The sequence below is a fragment of the Cydia pomonella genome, chromosome 2, assembly GCF_033807575.1.
Source record: "Cydia pomonella isolate Wapato2018A chromosome 2, ilCydPomo1, whole genome shotgun sequence".
NCBI classification, from domain to species: domain Eukaryota; kingdom Metazoa; phylum Arthropoda; class Insecta; order Lepidoptera; family Tortricidae; genus Cydia; species Cydia pomonella.
In genome coordinates, this window is record NC_084704.1 from 127,474 (window position 1) to 141,818 (window position 14,345).

General features: G+C 39.8%; 1 protein-coding gene across 1 annotated transcript; it reads right to left on the reverse strand.

Annotated features, from left to right (window-relative positions):
- Positions 1 to 4,728: 4,728 nt before the first annotated feature.
- LOC133530786 (uncharacterized) lies at positions 4,729 to 8,713 on the reverse strand. The gene is made up of 2 exons (XM_061868856.1): positions 7,666 to 8,713; positions 4,729 to 5,455 (listed from the first exon to the last, which is right to left on the reverse strand). Exons 1-2 carry the CDS (start codon positions 7,711 to 7,713, stop codon positions 4,754 to 4,756), a joined length of 750 nt encoding a protein of 249 aa, XP_061724840.1. The 5' UTR covers positions 7,714 to 8,713; the 3' UTR covers positions 4,729 to 4,753.
- Positions 8,714 to 14,345: the final 5,632 nt, after the last annotated feature.

Here is a 14,345-nt window from a genome sequence, read left to right on the forward strand (position 1 = left end):
CGGTGCCAAACATAATGAGCTTTGCGTAATCAAGGGTCTCATTTAACGTATTCAATTCAAGGGCGACTATTTCATTAATTTCCAATCATCATTGCCCAATCGGCACCGAACGTGATAGACAAATTAGCGATAATTATCTCGTAATCTGGCTGTATGTCAGTAAGTGTAATTGAAGACGGAAGCGGATATGACAGTAGCAGTCGCAGGGCCGTCGGCTCGCGATAGATCGGATGCCAATTTAATTGATCGGAGCTCGGGATATATTATTCAGAGATACAGATGAGACTGTTTCTACCTATGTAATTGAATAGCAAGTCGATTCCTGGACACGTAACGTACCAAGGTTTCTCATAATAGGTACAGCCACGCTCCCCGATTGTTGAGCCATTTAGGGTCCTAGCTAAATTGGCTATTGAATACTTACGCTATATGAAGTCCAATACTTACGCTATGGAAGTCCAATTTAGCTAGAACCCTAAATGGCTCAACAATCCGAAGCGTGACTGTACGCTCGTCAATGTTTGTAAAGGGTTCCCGACAAGATATTGACCGTTAACGGGCGACTGGCTTAAGTTTGCACGTTGAAAAAGTGTTGATATGAGAAAGACGTTTGTAATTGTCTGGGAAATTCAATATGCCTGGGGTTCGTCGGGTTATATTTATATGTTTAAGAAAACACTGACGTACCTATCGCAATTGCATGAGAAACAAATTCGTACCTAAATCTAAACAGATTTTAAATATAAACATGAATTTGATAGTTACGAGTAGTCTGAATGTTTAGATAGGATTATGCCACGTCGTCAAACTGGCGCCGCGTTTCAACAACAAACTTTCATCTTTTCATGCGTTTCTTTAAATGAATTATCAGATTTACGACTCAACATCATCCAGTTAAGTCTGATCTGAATGCTACGTTGAATCAACAAGCTGGGAATGGCGCAGTCAGGAACAGAACGGCTATAGCGGGTTCGGTTGGCGTTAAATATAGTGCGACCCTCGTGAAGTCGTGACCCTTGTACGTGACCCCCGTCAGACAGGTGATGTGAAGGATTGCTTTTGACTCTATTATATAACCGTTTACTCACAATGAACGTTTGAATTGGACCCTTCGTTTTGTGTATCTCTAATAGCCAAACACAGAATGGACTAAACCTTTTTTAGGGTTCCTTAGTCAACTAGGAACCCTTATAGTTTCGCCATGTCCGTCTGTATGTCTGTCCGAGGCTTTGCTCCGTGGTCGTTAGTGGTAGAAATCAATAAAACCGACAAAGTCATACAATAAAATCTAAAAAAAAATTCTTTTTAGGGTACCTCCCCTACACGTAAAGTGGGGGTGAAATTTTTTTTTCGCTTCAACCCTAGAGTGTGGGCTATCGTTGGAAAGGTCTTTCAAAACTATTAGGGGTTTTCAAGAAACATTTTTTGATAATGTGAATATATTCGGAGATAATCGCTCCGAAAGAAAAAAAAATTGTGTCCCCTCCCCCCTCTAACTTTTGAACCATAGGTCCAAAAAATATGAAAAAAATCGTGGAAGTAGAGCTTAAGAAAGACATTAAATGGAAACTATAGCGGACATGATCAGTTTAGCTGTTTTTGAGTTATCGCAAAAAGTTTTCCCTTCATAGTAAAAAGACTTACTTTAATTAGGTACTGATAATGCCAATTTGCCTATTTGTTTAACTCGGGTGAAAGGTACCGTTTCATCCCTTGGTTAACAATTTACTATACTTTAAGCTCCAGTTTAGCTTATTGTGACGGAAGAGTAACTACGGAACCCTACACTGAGCGTGGCCCGACATGCTCTTGGCCGGTTTTTATTTATATTTGGGAATGTTTGTGTTAAATTCACTCATATTCACGAGCTGCTTCTTCGTTCCTTCCATTCCGTTGCCGTCATGCAAAGTCGATTAAAGATCGATAATCATTGGGAATAAAAACTACAGGTGGGACACTTTATTTTAGGTTTTCCTATTAGGTTTGAACATGTTAGTGAAAAAGTATAGTAAAACATTGAATAAAGCCGCCTAGATGCTCCGTACATCATATAATTTTATATGATGATATAGGTATGATATCTGATGCTACCTACGCACTACAGTAAGAGGGATAAATTGACTCGGATGAGATGAGACGCAATCTACGTAATAGCTGCTCGAGACGCCGCGGCGGCGCCCGAGAGAGGCTCTACTTTATATGCGGCTCTACCTTCAATAACGTTTGGGCTATTTGTTTACGTTGCGCGTCTGGCATGTCTAGACTGTGAAATGTATCATAGATCTATCTGTTTCGACTATCTAGGCATTCTTCACTACCTATCTATTTACCCCCTTATTCATAAACGTGTACTAAAGTTAAGATGCCACTAATAATTAAGCGCACACGCACACACGTTAAAAAAAATAGTGTATTAGTTTGATAAAATCGAGATGGTGTTGCGATCCAGATTCGAATCTGCTGACCGGACCTAGGTGATTCAGCTCATATCAAAGGGTTCCTTAACTTTCTAGGAAACTCCCGTATGTTTGCGCTCTAATTATGTCAAATATGTGACAATTTTCACGCCTCGTTGGAACCGCTGCAGAGAATGTGATGTCCAAGTGTCTGGTTACAAACTGGTCGCATTATGCAAGAATCCGCAACGTGTACCTGTGTGTGTGTACACAACACACCACACAAGTAACCCGAGAACCCGTCCCTTTGTGAGGAGTCGGTCAGCGGAGCGCCTAAGCGGACCCGTGCTCCCAGACTCAGAACTTAAAACTTCCTATTACCTCTAAACTTTATAGGTACCTACTAGAGGGCATTACTTATCACGAACATTTTGGGCATGTCGCGAGTTTGCGATATATAAACCGATAGGCTTTTAATTTCTCCATTGTACACTTTAAGTCGTAGGGCATCACGGCATTGAAAAGCCTTTTGAAACCTTATGAAGTAGGATTAATAAGTCTATTACAGATTTCAGAATTTGGATCCGGATGTGTTTTTTTTTAGAAATTTACCTATGTCCTTATACTACATTCAAAAGACAGGCTGTGTCCTTATAAACTACGTCCAAAAGAGAAGCATGGACACTGTGAATGTCATCTCACATCTCACGTTCTGTGATAGGGCAAGGGCACAGCACAGCGGATGTCGTTCTAGATCCAGAACAGAGCCCAACTGGGGAAGTACCTCCACCTTACAGAAAACCGCAGCCAAATAACACTAGACCCTACTCATAGTTTTGTGTTCCTGCCGGTGAGTAAGGTTGCCAGGCTCAACAAGGGCGCGGAGTGTTAGGATCGGCAACGCGCATTAACTACTCTGGAGTTGCAGGCGTTCATTAGACTACGGAGGCTGTTACAGGCGGGCCGTATGGTTGTTTGCCACTGACGTAGTAAAAAGAATTTGATGACTTTATCGAGGATATATATATTATGATGCAGATGGGTATCTAAATACCCATATAAGCACAAATGCAAATAGTAATATCTTTCATCTTCCTCGCGTTGTCCTGGAATTTAGCAACTAATCGCAAGAATTGGCGTAGGCACTAGTTTTTACGAAAGCGACTGCCATCTGACTTTCCAAACTAGGCCTTATTGGGATTAGTCCGGTTTCCTCACGATGTTCGCCTTCACCGAAAAACGACTGGTAAATATCAAATGATATTTCGTACATAAGTTTCGAAAAACAGTGTTCAAACCCCGTCTCGTACCAGAGACGGGGTTTGAACACTGAACCTGCGACCTCCGGATTGCAAAGTCGCACGCTCTTACCGCTAGGCTACCAGCGCTAGGCTAAATGCAAATAGTAATATGGTATCTAATTTCTTACCTGTAAGGGAAACTAGCCTAAACCGAGGTTCGAGGCAGGACTATGGTAAGGCTGCGTTTCTACCAGAGACGTAATTACGAGGATGGATAGCGAGAGATGTGTTTGTTAAGAACCAATAGAATCACTTAATTTACTTATCCTCGCTTAGCGCAGTTCTATATAGTCATCCGACAAACAGTTGGTTCCTAACATACACATGCCTCGCTACGCATCCTCGCACATCTCTGGTGGAATGGAAACGCAGCCACAGTGATCCCTTTGGTGCTCGTGTCCGACTCGAACTTGGCCAATTTTTACCGTCCCGTATGTCGAAAAACCGGACAAGTGTGAGTCGGACTCGCCCATCGAGAGTTCCGTACTTTTTAGTATTTGTTATAGCGGCAACAGAAATATATCACCTGTGAAAATTTCAACTGTCTAGCTATCACGTTCATGAGATACAGCCTGGTGACAGACGGAAGGACGGACGGACGGACCGTCTCACCCTTTGGGTACGGAACCTTAAAAATGAAAACAATGACTTTAAAATGTGTTGTAATTTCTAACGTTGAAGCGGCGTTTGCAAAAAATGCAAAATTTAAAAATTACGACACAAAGAGATACGAGTAAGTATGCACAATTTTATGAGCGCGTTGCGATTATAAACGTTTACCAAACGATAACGTCACGTTGTTGTATAAAGCTATACCTACTTGCACACAGTAAGTTGCCCTCATATCATATATCGAAATGAACAAGGTGTTCAAAAATATCTAAATACACTAAGCTTATGGCCAGGTATGTTTTATATACATCTGAGTCATTGGTGCTCGTCTTTTACATTTAAATTTCAGTTTGAACTAGGCCTTGGCCCGGTTGAAGAACTGCGTCCACCTACAGCGTCACTACACATTAGAAAGTGATGCTGCACACAGCGTATGCCTTAATGTTACAACTCACCTTTGATACTCCTTTGGATAAGATGCGTGAGGCTGCGCCGCAGAGCGCTGGTGCGTGCACGCCGCCGCGGCTTCTGCACGCCGCCGCCGACCGCGCGCCGTAACACCCGCGCCGGCGTCGCCCGCCGGGACAACCGACTCGGCGCTTCCTCTACCACGTCCCACTTCTCAATAGGATCTAGAGATTCCACGGCTGGAGTTATCTCTTGGTTCTCCTCAGCCTCACACACAGGTAACTCGATAGGGGGTAGTGAAAAGCGTTCAGGTTGGACTACACGTAGCGGCCAAACGTCAGGCGGCGGCGGCGCGCGCGGCGTTGGCAGACGTAGCGGTGGTAGCAATGCATGGTACGGTACCATACGGCGCGGATAGTCACGAGAGCTCGCGCTTGACGGGAACCAGGTCTCATTTGAAAAGAGAGAAGAGGATAGAGTATCGCGACGCGGCTCAGCGCTGGAACCAGAAACGTAAACTGACGGTGTCGGTGACGCTGGGGTCCAGAGCGAGTCCCACGCAGGAGCCATATTATTTTGCCCAGGAGGAGAGTATTGGAAGGTCGGGGAGGGCGAGTAGGGCTGGTAGGTCTGGTAGGGCTGGTAAGGCTGGTAAGGCTGGTAGGGCGCGGCGCGCGGCGGCTCGGCCGCCACCACGCCCAGAGGCTGCGAGAAGTAGAACAGGCACAGCGGTCGGCCCTGCAAGCAAACGGACAAACAAGCTGCATATAAATAAATATGTATATCCTTTTTACCGAATTAAAGATCAAACAAAATGTTTGGAAAGGCTCTCAGAATTTTGCTGTTTAGAAAATAATGGAATTTTCGTCTCAAATACATTTGATTGCTTAGAAATTTATGAATAAATAATAATTTACGTAAAATGCTGCAACTTTGCCATTTAAGCTCAATTTTGCCTATTTCATTTCAATTACGATCTCTCGAATTTGCTTAGTTTTTTCTTGTTTTTTACCATTTGATAGTAATTTTCATTATTCTGGCAACACATATTTCATATTTTTACAATGGTAACTCCATTGTTGCTCCGCCAGTTACGTATCATAAGTCGGCGTGAGTGGCAACATTTTTTTAGTGTCTCGCAACTTTTGAATTTTTATCTACGAAAAAGGTGTTTTTTGAGAAGTGGTAACGTCCCAGGGTAAGTAAAGACTGTCTATTTCCCGTAAGTTTAATATTTTCAAGAAAAGGACATGATTTCAGCATAATAACGTACTAGGCAATATTGGGCAGTGTTTTGGAAACTTGAATGACACAATTTTGCCTGGGTCTAGGGCTGTCACTAGCTGAATTTTATAAATGTACAGAAAAGAGTAAAAATAAGCTTGCCTAAACTGCTTAAATTAGTTTATTTATAACAAGCTTTTTATTAACTTGCAATATTTGTTTGTTTAAGTCAAATTTTGCAAGTCGATTTTCACCGACTTTCTGTGTGGGTACCTATGTAGATCTGCTGACAATGCAATAATAAACTAACGTTAACAAAAAAAACTTATGGGTATTAAAATGAAAATTATAAAGAAAACTTATTGCAATCTGTTATTATATTTTTATTGTAGTTACTTGCAATTGTATATTTATTGTATTATAATTATGTTGTATGTTTACAATCAATTTTCAACCACTTATTAGCGACCAATTGAGGTGTTTGACATACTTATGTAACTTGGGTGACAATGCAATGTTTATGGTACCATCGAGATGGTCTGATGATGGAGACCGAAAATAGCAACTTCTAAACTACACATAATAAACCCACTGTGTTTAGGCTCATTTGATTTGTCTTGCAGTTATCTTTCTTATCGAAATCTGGGTTGTCAGGTGTCAGGTCGATTACAATTGGAGTTCAAAGGTGATGGGTGATTAGAACTTTACAATGAAATAGAACTTTACACTATAATAATGCACTGAAAATTAGCAAAATAGTGTATCTGCAATGCAACTTGTAATAAAAAAATTAAAATAAGTTCAAATTATTAAATACTAAAAGAAAAAGAAATCAAACAACAATATATTACATTTGTTTGTTGATTATTTTGTAACTAACAATATAAATAGATTTTTTTAATAATAATATTTTTTTGGCACAACCCTACAGTTAACGATATTTTTGTACGATAGTTTGTGGAACCTGCTACAACTTTACCTATTGCATGTGAAAAAAAAAGTATTAAGCTTATGGCCATAATTTGACTGTCAGGGACAAGCATAATGTCTCATGCACAAGAGTAAATATTATTGCAAATAGCAACACATTATTTATGGAGATATCCGTCTAGGCAAAGTTACGTCTTAGGCCTACAACTTTGCCTGCCACTTTGATTGCTTGTAAATCGGAAATACAGTATGATTAGGTAATGAGATTTGAGTGTTATCTGGTAAGGCATAGGGTATGTTTTCCGACTAATACTCATGAAACTCATAATGAAAAATAGGTTCACAGATATAAGAAAAAAACGTCAAAATCCAGGCAAAGTTGCAGCGTTTTACGGTATCTCTGAAATTTAAAAATCCATATACTTAATAAAAATCAAATGCTTGAAATTTCACCAACGTGAACTTTCTCGCAATCAGTTAAGTTTATCAACGGCCTGTTAAGTTAAACGGATCAAATGTGGTAAATTTATTTTATAATCTTACTTCTTTATTACCTACATAAGTATACATAAGTACTACTTCTTATTCTAAACTGAAATTAATGTCACATAGGAAATAAAAAGTGACCAAGGCCTCCAGTGCCTGGCTAGGATCGAACCAATGTCCTCGGGCTTATGGCGCCTTCTAACACAACACAACGCAATAACACAAGTTAAAATATTTTCTAATAAAACTTAGAAAACGTTTTAATAAAGTAACTGCGAATGGAATAAAACCTACAAACAATTACAAACCTTTAAAACATCATCAGTGGAGGTGGAGGCATCAGATCTACCATTCATCGTGCCAACACCGCCTCAAACACCGCGACTGCTGCGAGCGCCCCCGCGCGCGGACATCGTAAGCGCCTGCTACATTATCATAGCAACGCGCGCCGAGATCACTTTGCGCGACACTTCACACTTGCTTAATAACTTTTACACCAGTTCAGTTCGATACACTATTGTCAGTATTTATATCTTTCACAAGCACCATAGGTTGGATAAAAAGAGCTGAGTCAGTACACAAGGACTTGGTAACAATGAGGCTCGTCGAGCGACCCGCAGGCCGCGAACTCGGCGGCGACTGTTTGCCGCGGCGCGCATCGGGCCAACCAGGGATTTCTCTTCGATATCGATAACATTTAATTACCTCGAATTGAGTAAAAGTTATTTATTGGTGTATTTGTAGTGATTCATTGATTTACAATAACATTTCTGACAGGTATAACCTGACAGCCGAATTATAGATACATGTGGAGAGGAACCACTGACTTTTTGGTATTTTTTATACGTGATCTGGAAAGAAATTGCAAAATTAACATTGTCAGGCGTTTTGTCAGTTGGAAGTTTTTGTTGTGTTGTTACATTACAATAAATAACTCAATTTGGAAATTATTGTATGAATAAACACTAGCCAAAAAAGCTTCTCAGTTTTGTGGCACTCACAACAACGACACATCGTTTTCGCGGTAATGTCAAGATGGAGTTCACTGTGCTATTTCAACATTTACACATTTTCAACTATCTAATTTTCGAGTTGTCGCAAAACCGAACATTAAAAGCCAAGTGTGTGTTGTATACCAGAAGCATCGACAGCTCGGGTGCTGCCCTAGCGTCCTCGGGTGCCAGGCACGGCCGGCGCGGGCCCGCGGGCCCGGCGCAGCACGCTACACCGTGCAGCCCGCCGCCGCGCCCGCCATTCATATAACCACCAGGAAAACTTCACTTAGCGCTCCTGAACTTGCAGGTAAATAAACAAACACTAATCACAACAATACACATCGTATCGTAGTATTATTTACTCAGTGCCACAACACAAGATAGGCTTTATCTGAAAACGTCTGATAAGAAAATCGCCTGACCATAATTGTTCAGATTAGAGTTTAATTTAGACGATCAAACGAGCATTCTAAGCTTGTAGGTGATATTCAATTATGTAAGCGGTTTTAAGTTAAGTATTCTACTGTCGAGTTTATAAGACCACGTTGTTCCGGTTCGTGGGATGCAGGTGGTAGTTCCCGCAAGCCGTAAGTTCTGATGAGTCGGGATCACGCAACAGAAATCGGGTCAGGTCACCAGTGAAATCTTCATCGCTAACAAGCTAGGCAAGTTGGTCGCTCAAATGTACCAATGAAAGTTGGTCTCGATGATCGAAATAACTACGCATGATTAGGGGCCAGTTTAATATTTATTCTTGTTTGTGTTTGAGCCGTTTGTGTCAGTAAGCGATGATGATAATGACAACAGGTCGCAGGAGCGCGTGTCGCCGAGACGACCCCGGCCATATCTACATGCGAATCTTCGAAAAGCAATAATGTTGACCCAGCGTGATACTTGGTTGCACTGTTCTGTAGATTTATTATCCTACATAGTTTGATATTGATTAAAGAATCAAACTAAGAATACTTTGTTTTTTTTTTCGGTGTAGTCATGAACTCATGACACGTACATTTGCTTAGGCTTCTTGCATAGAATGGCATGCTGAGGCCCTATTGCGAAAAACGAAAATCGACATATGTTTAGTTAGACCAAAGCTAAGTTGGCAGCGATTTTGATAGCACAGACTGTGCAAGTGTTATTTAAACTGCTATACTTGCATGAAATTATGGCGTTTAAAATAACACTTGCACAGTCTGCACCAAAAATTGCTGTCAACGAAGCTTGGTCTAACTCTGTACGCCTTTCTAGCGCTCGAATGGACAAGAGGGATATAGAGGTAGCAATCAGACATCTTATTACACAATGTTGTGGGTCAAACAAAGTTAATAAACCCACGATTTGTGTATCGATCAGCAATCAATCAGATGATCGTCCCCAGCTTTCGCTGCAGGGCGGGGGCGGCGCGCGCGCAGCCGGAAGCTCATCATCATCACAATCCCACGTGCCGTACACTTTCTACACTTCCGGACTGATTCGATTTGTCACCCGTCCCACCAATCAATCGGAGCGGCCACGGTGCTCAAAAATATCTTTAACTTCTTGATAATAGAGGTATTGTTCATATATTTGTGATTACCTACTTACCTTGGCCGCTCGGATATATGTGATGGCGATTGAACTAACAGCAACACTTAACGGAACAGGTTTTTTATTTATTAAAAATAAAAGTTACCAAGATAGAGGTCTGATTATATTTTTCTTGTAAAATTTATAGTAATATTAATAATAAGTATGTAAAAATTTCATTATTTTTCGTCGGTAAACTTTGGAGAGAAAAGGGGGTATTTTTTTCACATTTTCCTTCATAAGTCAATTTTTTTTCTCTATGAAAAAATAGAAGAAAAAATTGTTTTGGAATTTACAATTTGAGCTCTTTCAAATAAACCCCTACTTGACCTAGTCACTAGAATTTCAATTTTGCCCCCTCTTCATATTGGGCATTTTCCATAGTTAATAAAACAAAAAAAAAATACTCTCAATGTGTCTGGGTTAGCGTTGTTCATAACTATTCTAAATTTCAAATCGATAGCTTAAGTGTTTCTCGAGATATTTAGCGATGTGACAGACGGACAGACTGACAGACGGACAGAGTCGCACCATAAGGGTTCTTTTCGTACCTTTTTGGTACAGAACCCTAAAATGGTTTGACAAATGATGGATCCAAAAACCACTCAGAAAAGATTATATTCAGGTATAGGATTGAGCAAGTCGGTCCGTTGAAGATGGATTAAGGTTTGAAACCATATGTTTGTTATGATTGAGGAGCAGCTGATAGGGGTTTGCGATATCTACGTACGTGAGCTCACAGAGCCATTAAGCTGCGTTTCTACCAGAGACGTGCGAGGATGCGTAGCAAGGGATGTGATTGTTAACTTAAGATAAGAACCAATAAAATATTGTCCACTTGAGTTACACTGAGCGAGGATAGGTAAATTAAGTAATTCTATTGGATATTAACAAACACGTTTTGCGTTACGCATCCTTGCAAATCTCTGGTGGAAAGATAAAGATAGTTTATTTTCCAAGTAGGCATAATTACAATGCGCTTATGAACGTCGAATAAAAGCTACACCGGCTCTAACCCTACACCTCAGATCCGAGAAGATTTAAATCCCACCTAAATTGCATGAGGGTATCCCGATATGTAGGGTGGCCATACGTCCCGTATATACGGGACTGTCACCTTATTGAAGAATCTCGTCCCGTTTTTGTCCCGTATATCGATACCGCTCTAGAATAACTAGATAAATGGTTACAATCATCTCTATGTAACCAGTCTGTTTACCTATGTAACCAAAGAAAGAGACATAACAGAGCAAAGCTATTTATGTATTTGCACCTACCGTTATGGGACCTGCAAGAAACTCGGCGGGACACATAGGGTAAAGGCACCAGTAGTCAGCCTTTTTACGAAATTTCTGTGTTCAAGATCGTCTCATTTGCTTATTAATTGAGAAATAAGAATTATTAATGTTTTTTCTCTTCAATAATTCAATAAATTATAACTTTTATAAAGAATAAAACGTAATTTAATTTCGCTTTTGGAAATATTTCATTAAATATAATGAAAGGACCTTTTTGCCAGTAATCAACCTCCTGTGTACCAATAGACAGCCTTTAAGTACCCAGTGTCCAGCCTTCCCATTGTAACGGCTGACTTGTGGGTTCTGAGTTCCGTGATCTCAGTGTCCAGTGGTCAACTGGTCAGCCACAGGTTGACTACTGGATATTTGATGTATTTCAATAAAATGAAGTCATAATAATGTAAATATTTAAAGGTGCTTGATTTAACGACTTACATTGCATTTGAAAATTAAAAATATCTTGAAACCTATGGTCAGCCTCCCTCGGCTGACTTCTGGATTTACGACCTTTTTAAAATTACTGCGTCAAACCCAGTAGTCGGCCAGGGGAGGCTGACTATTGGATTTTGTACAAAAAAGTAGTTCCCTATAGGCAGCCACCTTAAAAATGTTACTTTAATATGGATTTATATTTATTTTTTACGTTTTCCAGATAGATTAAGTATTAATTATGTGAAGCAGTGCACATTCTTTTAACAAAATATCACAATTCGGCTGCTAACGTCTGATCAAAATATCATGTGACGCTCCAAAAAAATGGCGCATGTCACATATCCCTTCATGTCAGAAGAAAAGCACGTCTTTGAAGCAGTGTTGTGGTTCATGCTAGACAATTCATTTAAAAATTAAGTTATTTTTCTATTCATAGTTTATCGATCTATAATATCACCTACTTTTGGCATGAAAATCTGAAAAGCTTTGATAATTACAACCAAAAATAAGCTAGAAAGGCTGAGCACTGGTGCCTTTACCATATATCTTTTCAAAACATTACATCTTATAACTAACATGCATTAAATAAATAAAAAATACAATTTTAATTAATATGGAATAAAGAAAAAACATAAAATAACATACCTACATTAGGTACTTTCTTATAGGAATTTGATGCACTAGATTGCTAATGCAGGACGTTACCATTGCCAAACATCCCTATCCATGATATAATCGCTTACTTTATAGTATGCTCGCGGATTGAGTTTAACGCAGCCTTACTATTAAAATTTCATATATACCAGAGGGCCTACCGCGAACCACGTTCGACGTGCTGCCTCTCTGTCATACTTACGTACAAATTTACAAGCGCGACAGAGAGGCAACACGTCGAACATGGTTCGCGGTAGGCTCTCTGATTACCTGCCATTGATAAGAATGTTTACACCTCAGTTGCCTCTCTCCTTGTTTACACGCTTTTCTCCTTGTTTGTTGTTAGCTATCGTTTGAAACCAAAAATATGTCTGTGCCTTGTTAAATTACATCAGCATAACACGTGTGAAGTTAGCATATCATTGTATTTAAAAATAATTAATAATTGTAATGAATGGTCTCAGAGATGTCTTTTTTGTATCAGGAACTCTTTGTTATCACGTGACAAGGCAATACAAATTTTTTCATTCCATTTGTAACTAAATGATATGCTAGTGTGTGAAGTTAGCATATCATTTGGTAAAAATCCATAGTATTGGTTTTTATGATAAAAACGCCAGAACTATTGATATAAAGTATCAGGAACTCTAGAACTATGGTGCATGCTAATAGAACTCCAATAAAAACGTGATCTGCTAGACTTTGATATGCCAACTTCACAGACATGTTTACACGCTACGCGTGAATGGTGGTACATAGTCCCGGATCATTATCTCACTAAATACGCACACTTTTCTAACAACAATGTAAAAGTGTTGTAAGATAACTCGCTCACACAACATGATATTTAACTTCCCTAGTATGCGAAGCTGAGTATTCTACTAGCTCATTACTAGCTAGAGTGGTGACAGACAGACGGACAGTGCAGTTTTAGTAACAGGATCCCGTTTTTATCCTTTGGGTACAGAACCCTAATAATAGGGTCCCGTTTTTACCCTCCGGAACCCTAAAAACGAAACGACAGATTTTATTATCTAACTAACGAACCTGTTCACATCACGAAAATCGGGTGAGAAATGAGACCTGCAGAAGAGAACATCCGGACATACGAAGCATATTTTTGCCCAAGCTGAAAGAGAGACCTTCGCTAACGCTCGGTCAATAAATGCGAATGTAACTCTTTCTGTCTGTTACATCTTCACGCTAAACTGATTTAGATGTAATTTGGTATGGACATGCTTAAGGCCTGGGGAAGGACATCAATCAATCATCATTATTACGCGCAGACGAAGTTGCGAGCAGAAGCAGAAATGAATACAAAAGTCAACCATTGAGCTCAACAGAAACATTAAATTTTTATCTAGGCTCACAAACGTCTATTTATTCAATTTAATTCTGAATATCCCTGTATGTTTTAAATCTGTGTAGCAATATTAAATACTTACTGTAATGCATATGTAATGGTTAAAATTGTCTGAAATGTCGCGTCTGTATGCTGATGGAAGCAAGGCAACTCACGAAGCTTACCATAGCTTACATAACGTGTGACCTCCGATTATTCATAGTATGGGATCAAACTGGTCGAGTACAAAATGTTTCGTGAATAGACTGGATCTCATCGCGCTGCAGTATATAATATACTATCATTGATGACCATTTGTGCACCTTATTGTAATGGAATAAGGGCTACGAATGATCCGTTCGGTGCGCTACATATTAGTAAACACGTACCGCAATCAATTCACTTGAAATTCCATTGATCATTGCGAGTATGTCTCGTCGATCTATTTCATGCCGGCTGAAAGACTAACGGGTCAATTTATTTAACCCCTTTAGCACTATGGAGTCCCTAGGCTAGGTAATAGTTTTGTTATCAAAGATGAAAAGCAATCAATTATCTCTACGTACAGCAATAGAGAGAAGTTTTGCATTGCCACTGACAGTAGGAGAAAACCTAGAGTGGTCGCAGTTAGCGTGATTTCTCCAATATCGTTTTTTTTCGAGGACAGTTTTCCCCGTCCTTTTCTTCTCATTTAAGCACAC

What these genes read in the sequence shown, in the direction of transcription:
- LOC133530786 (XM_061868856.1), bottom strand. Translation starts at nt 7,713, where the DNA reads ATGAATGGTAGATCTGATGCCTCCACCTCCACTGATGATGTTTTAAAG. An exon ending in CCACTGATGATGTTTTAAAG is followed by an intron (nt 5,456 to 7,665) that starts GTTTGTAATTGT and finishes GTTTGCTTGCAG; the next exon opens with GGCCGACCGCTGTGCCTGTT.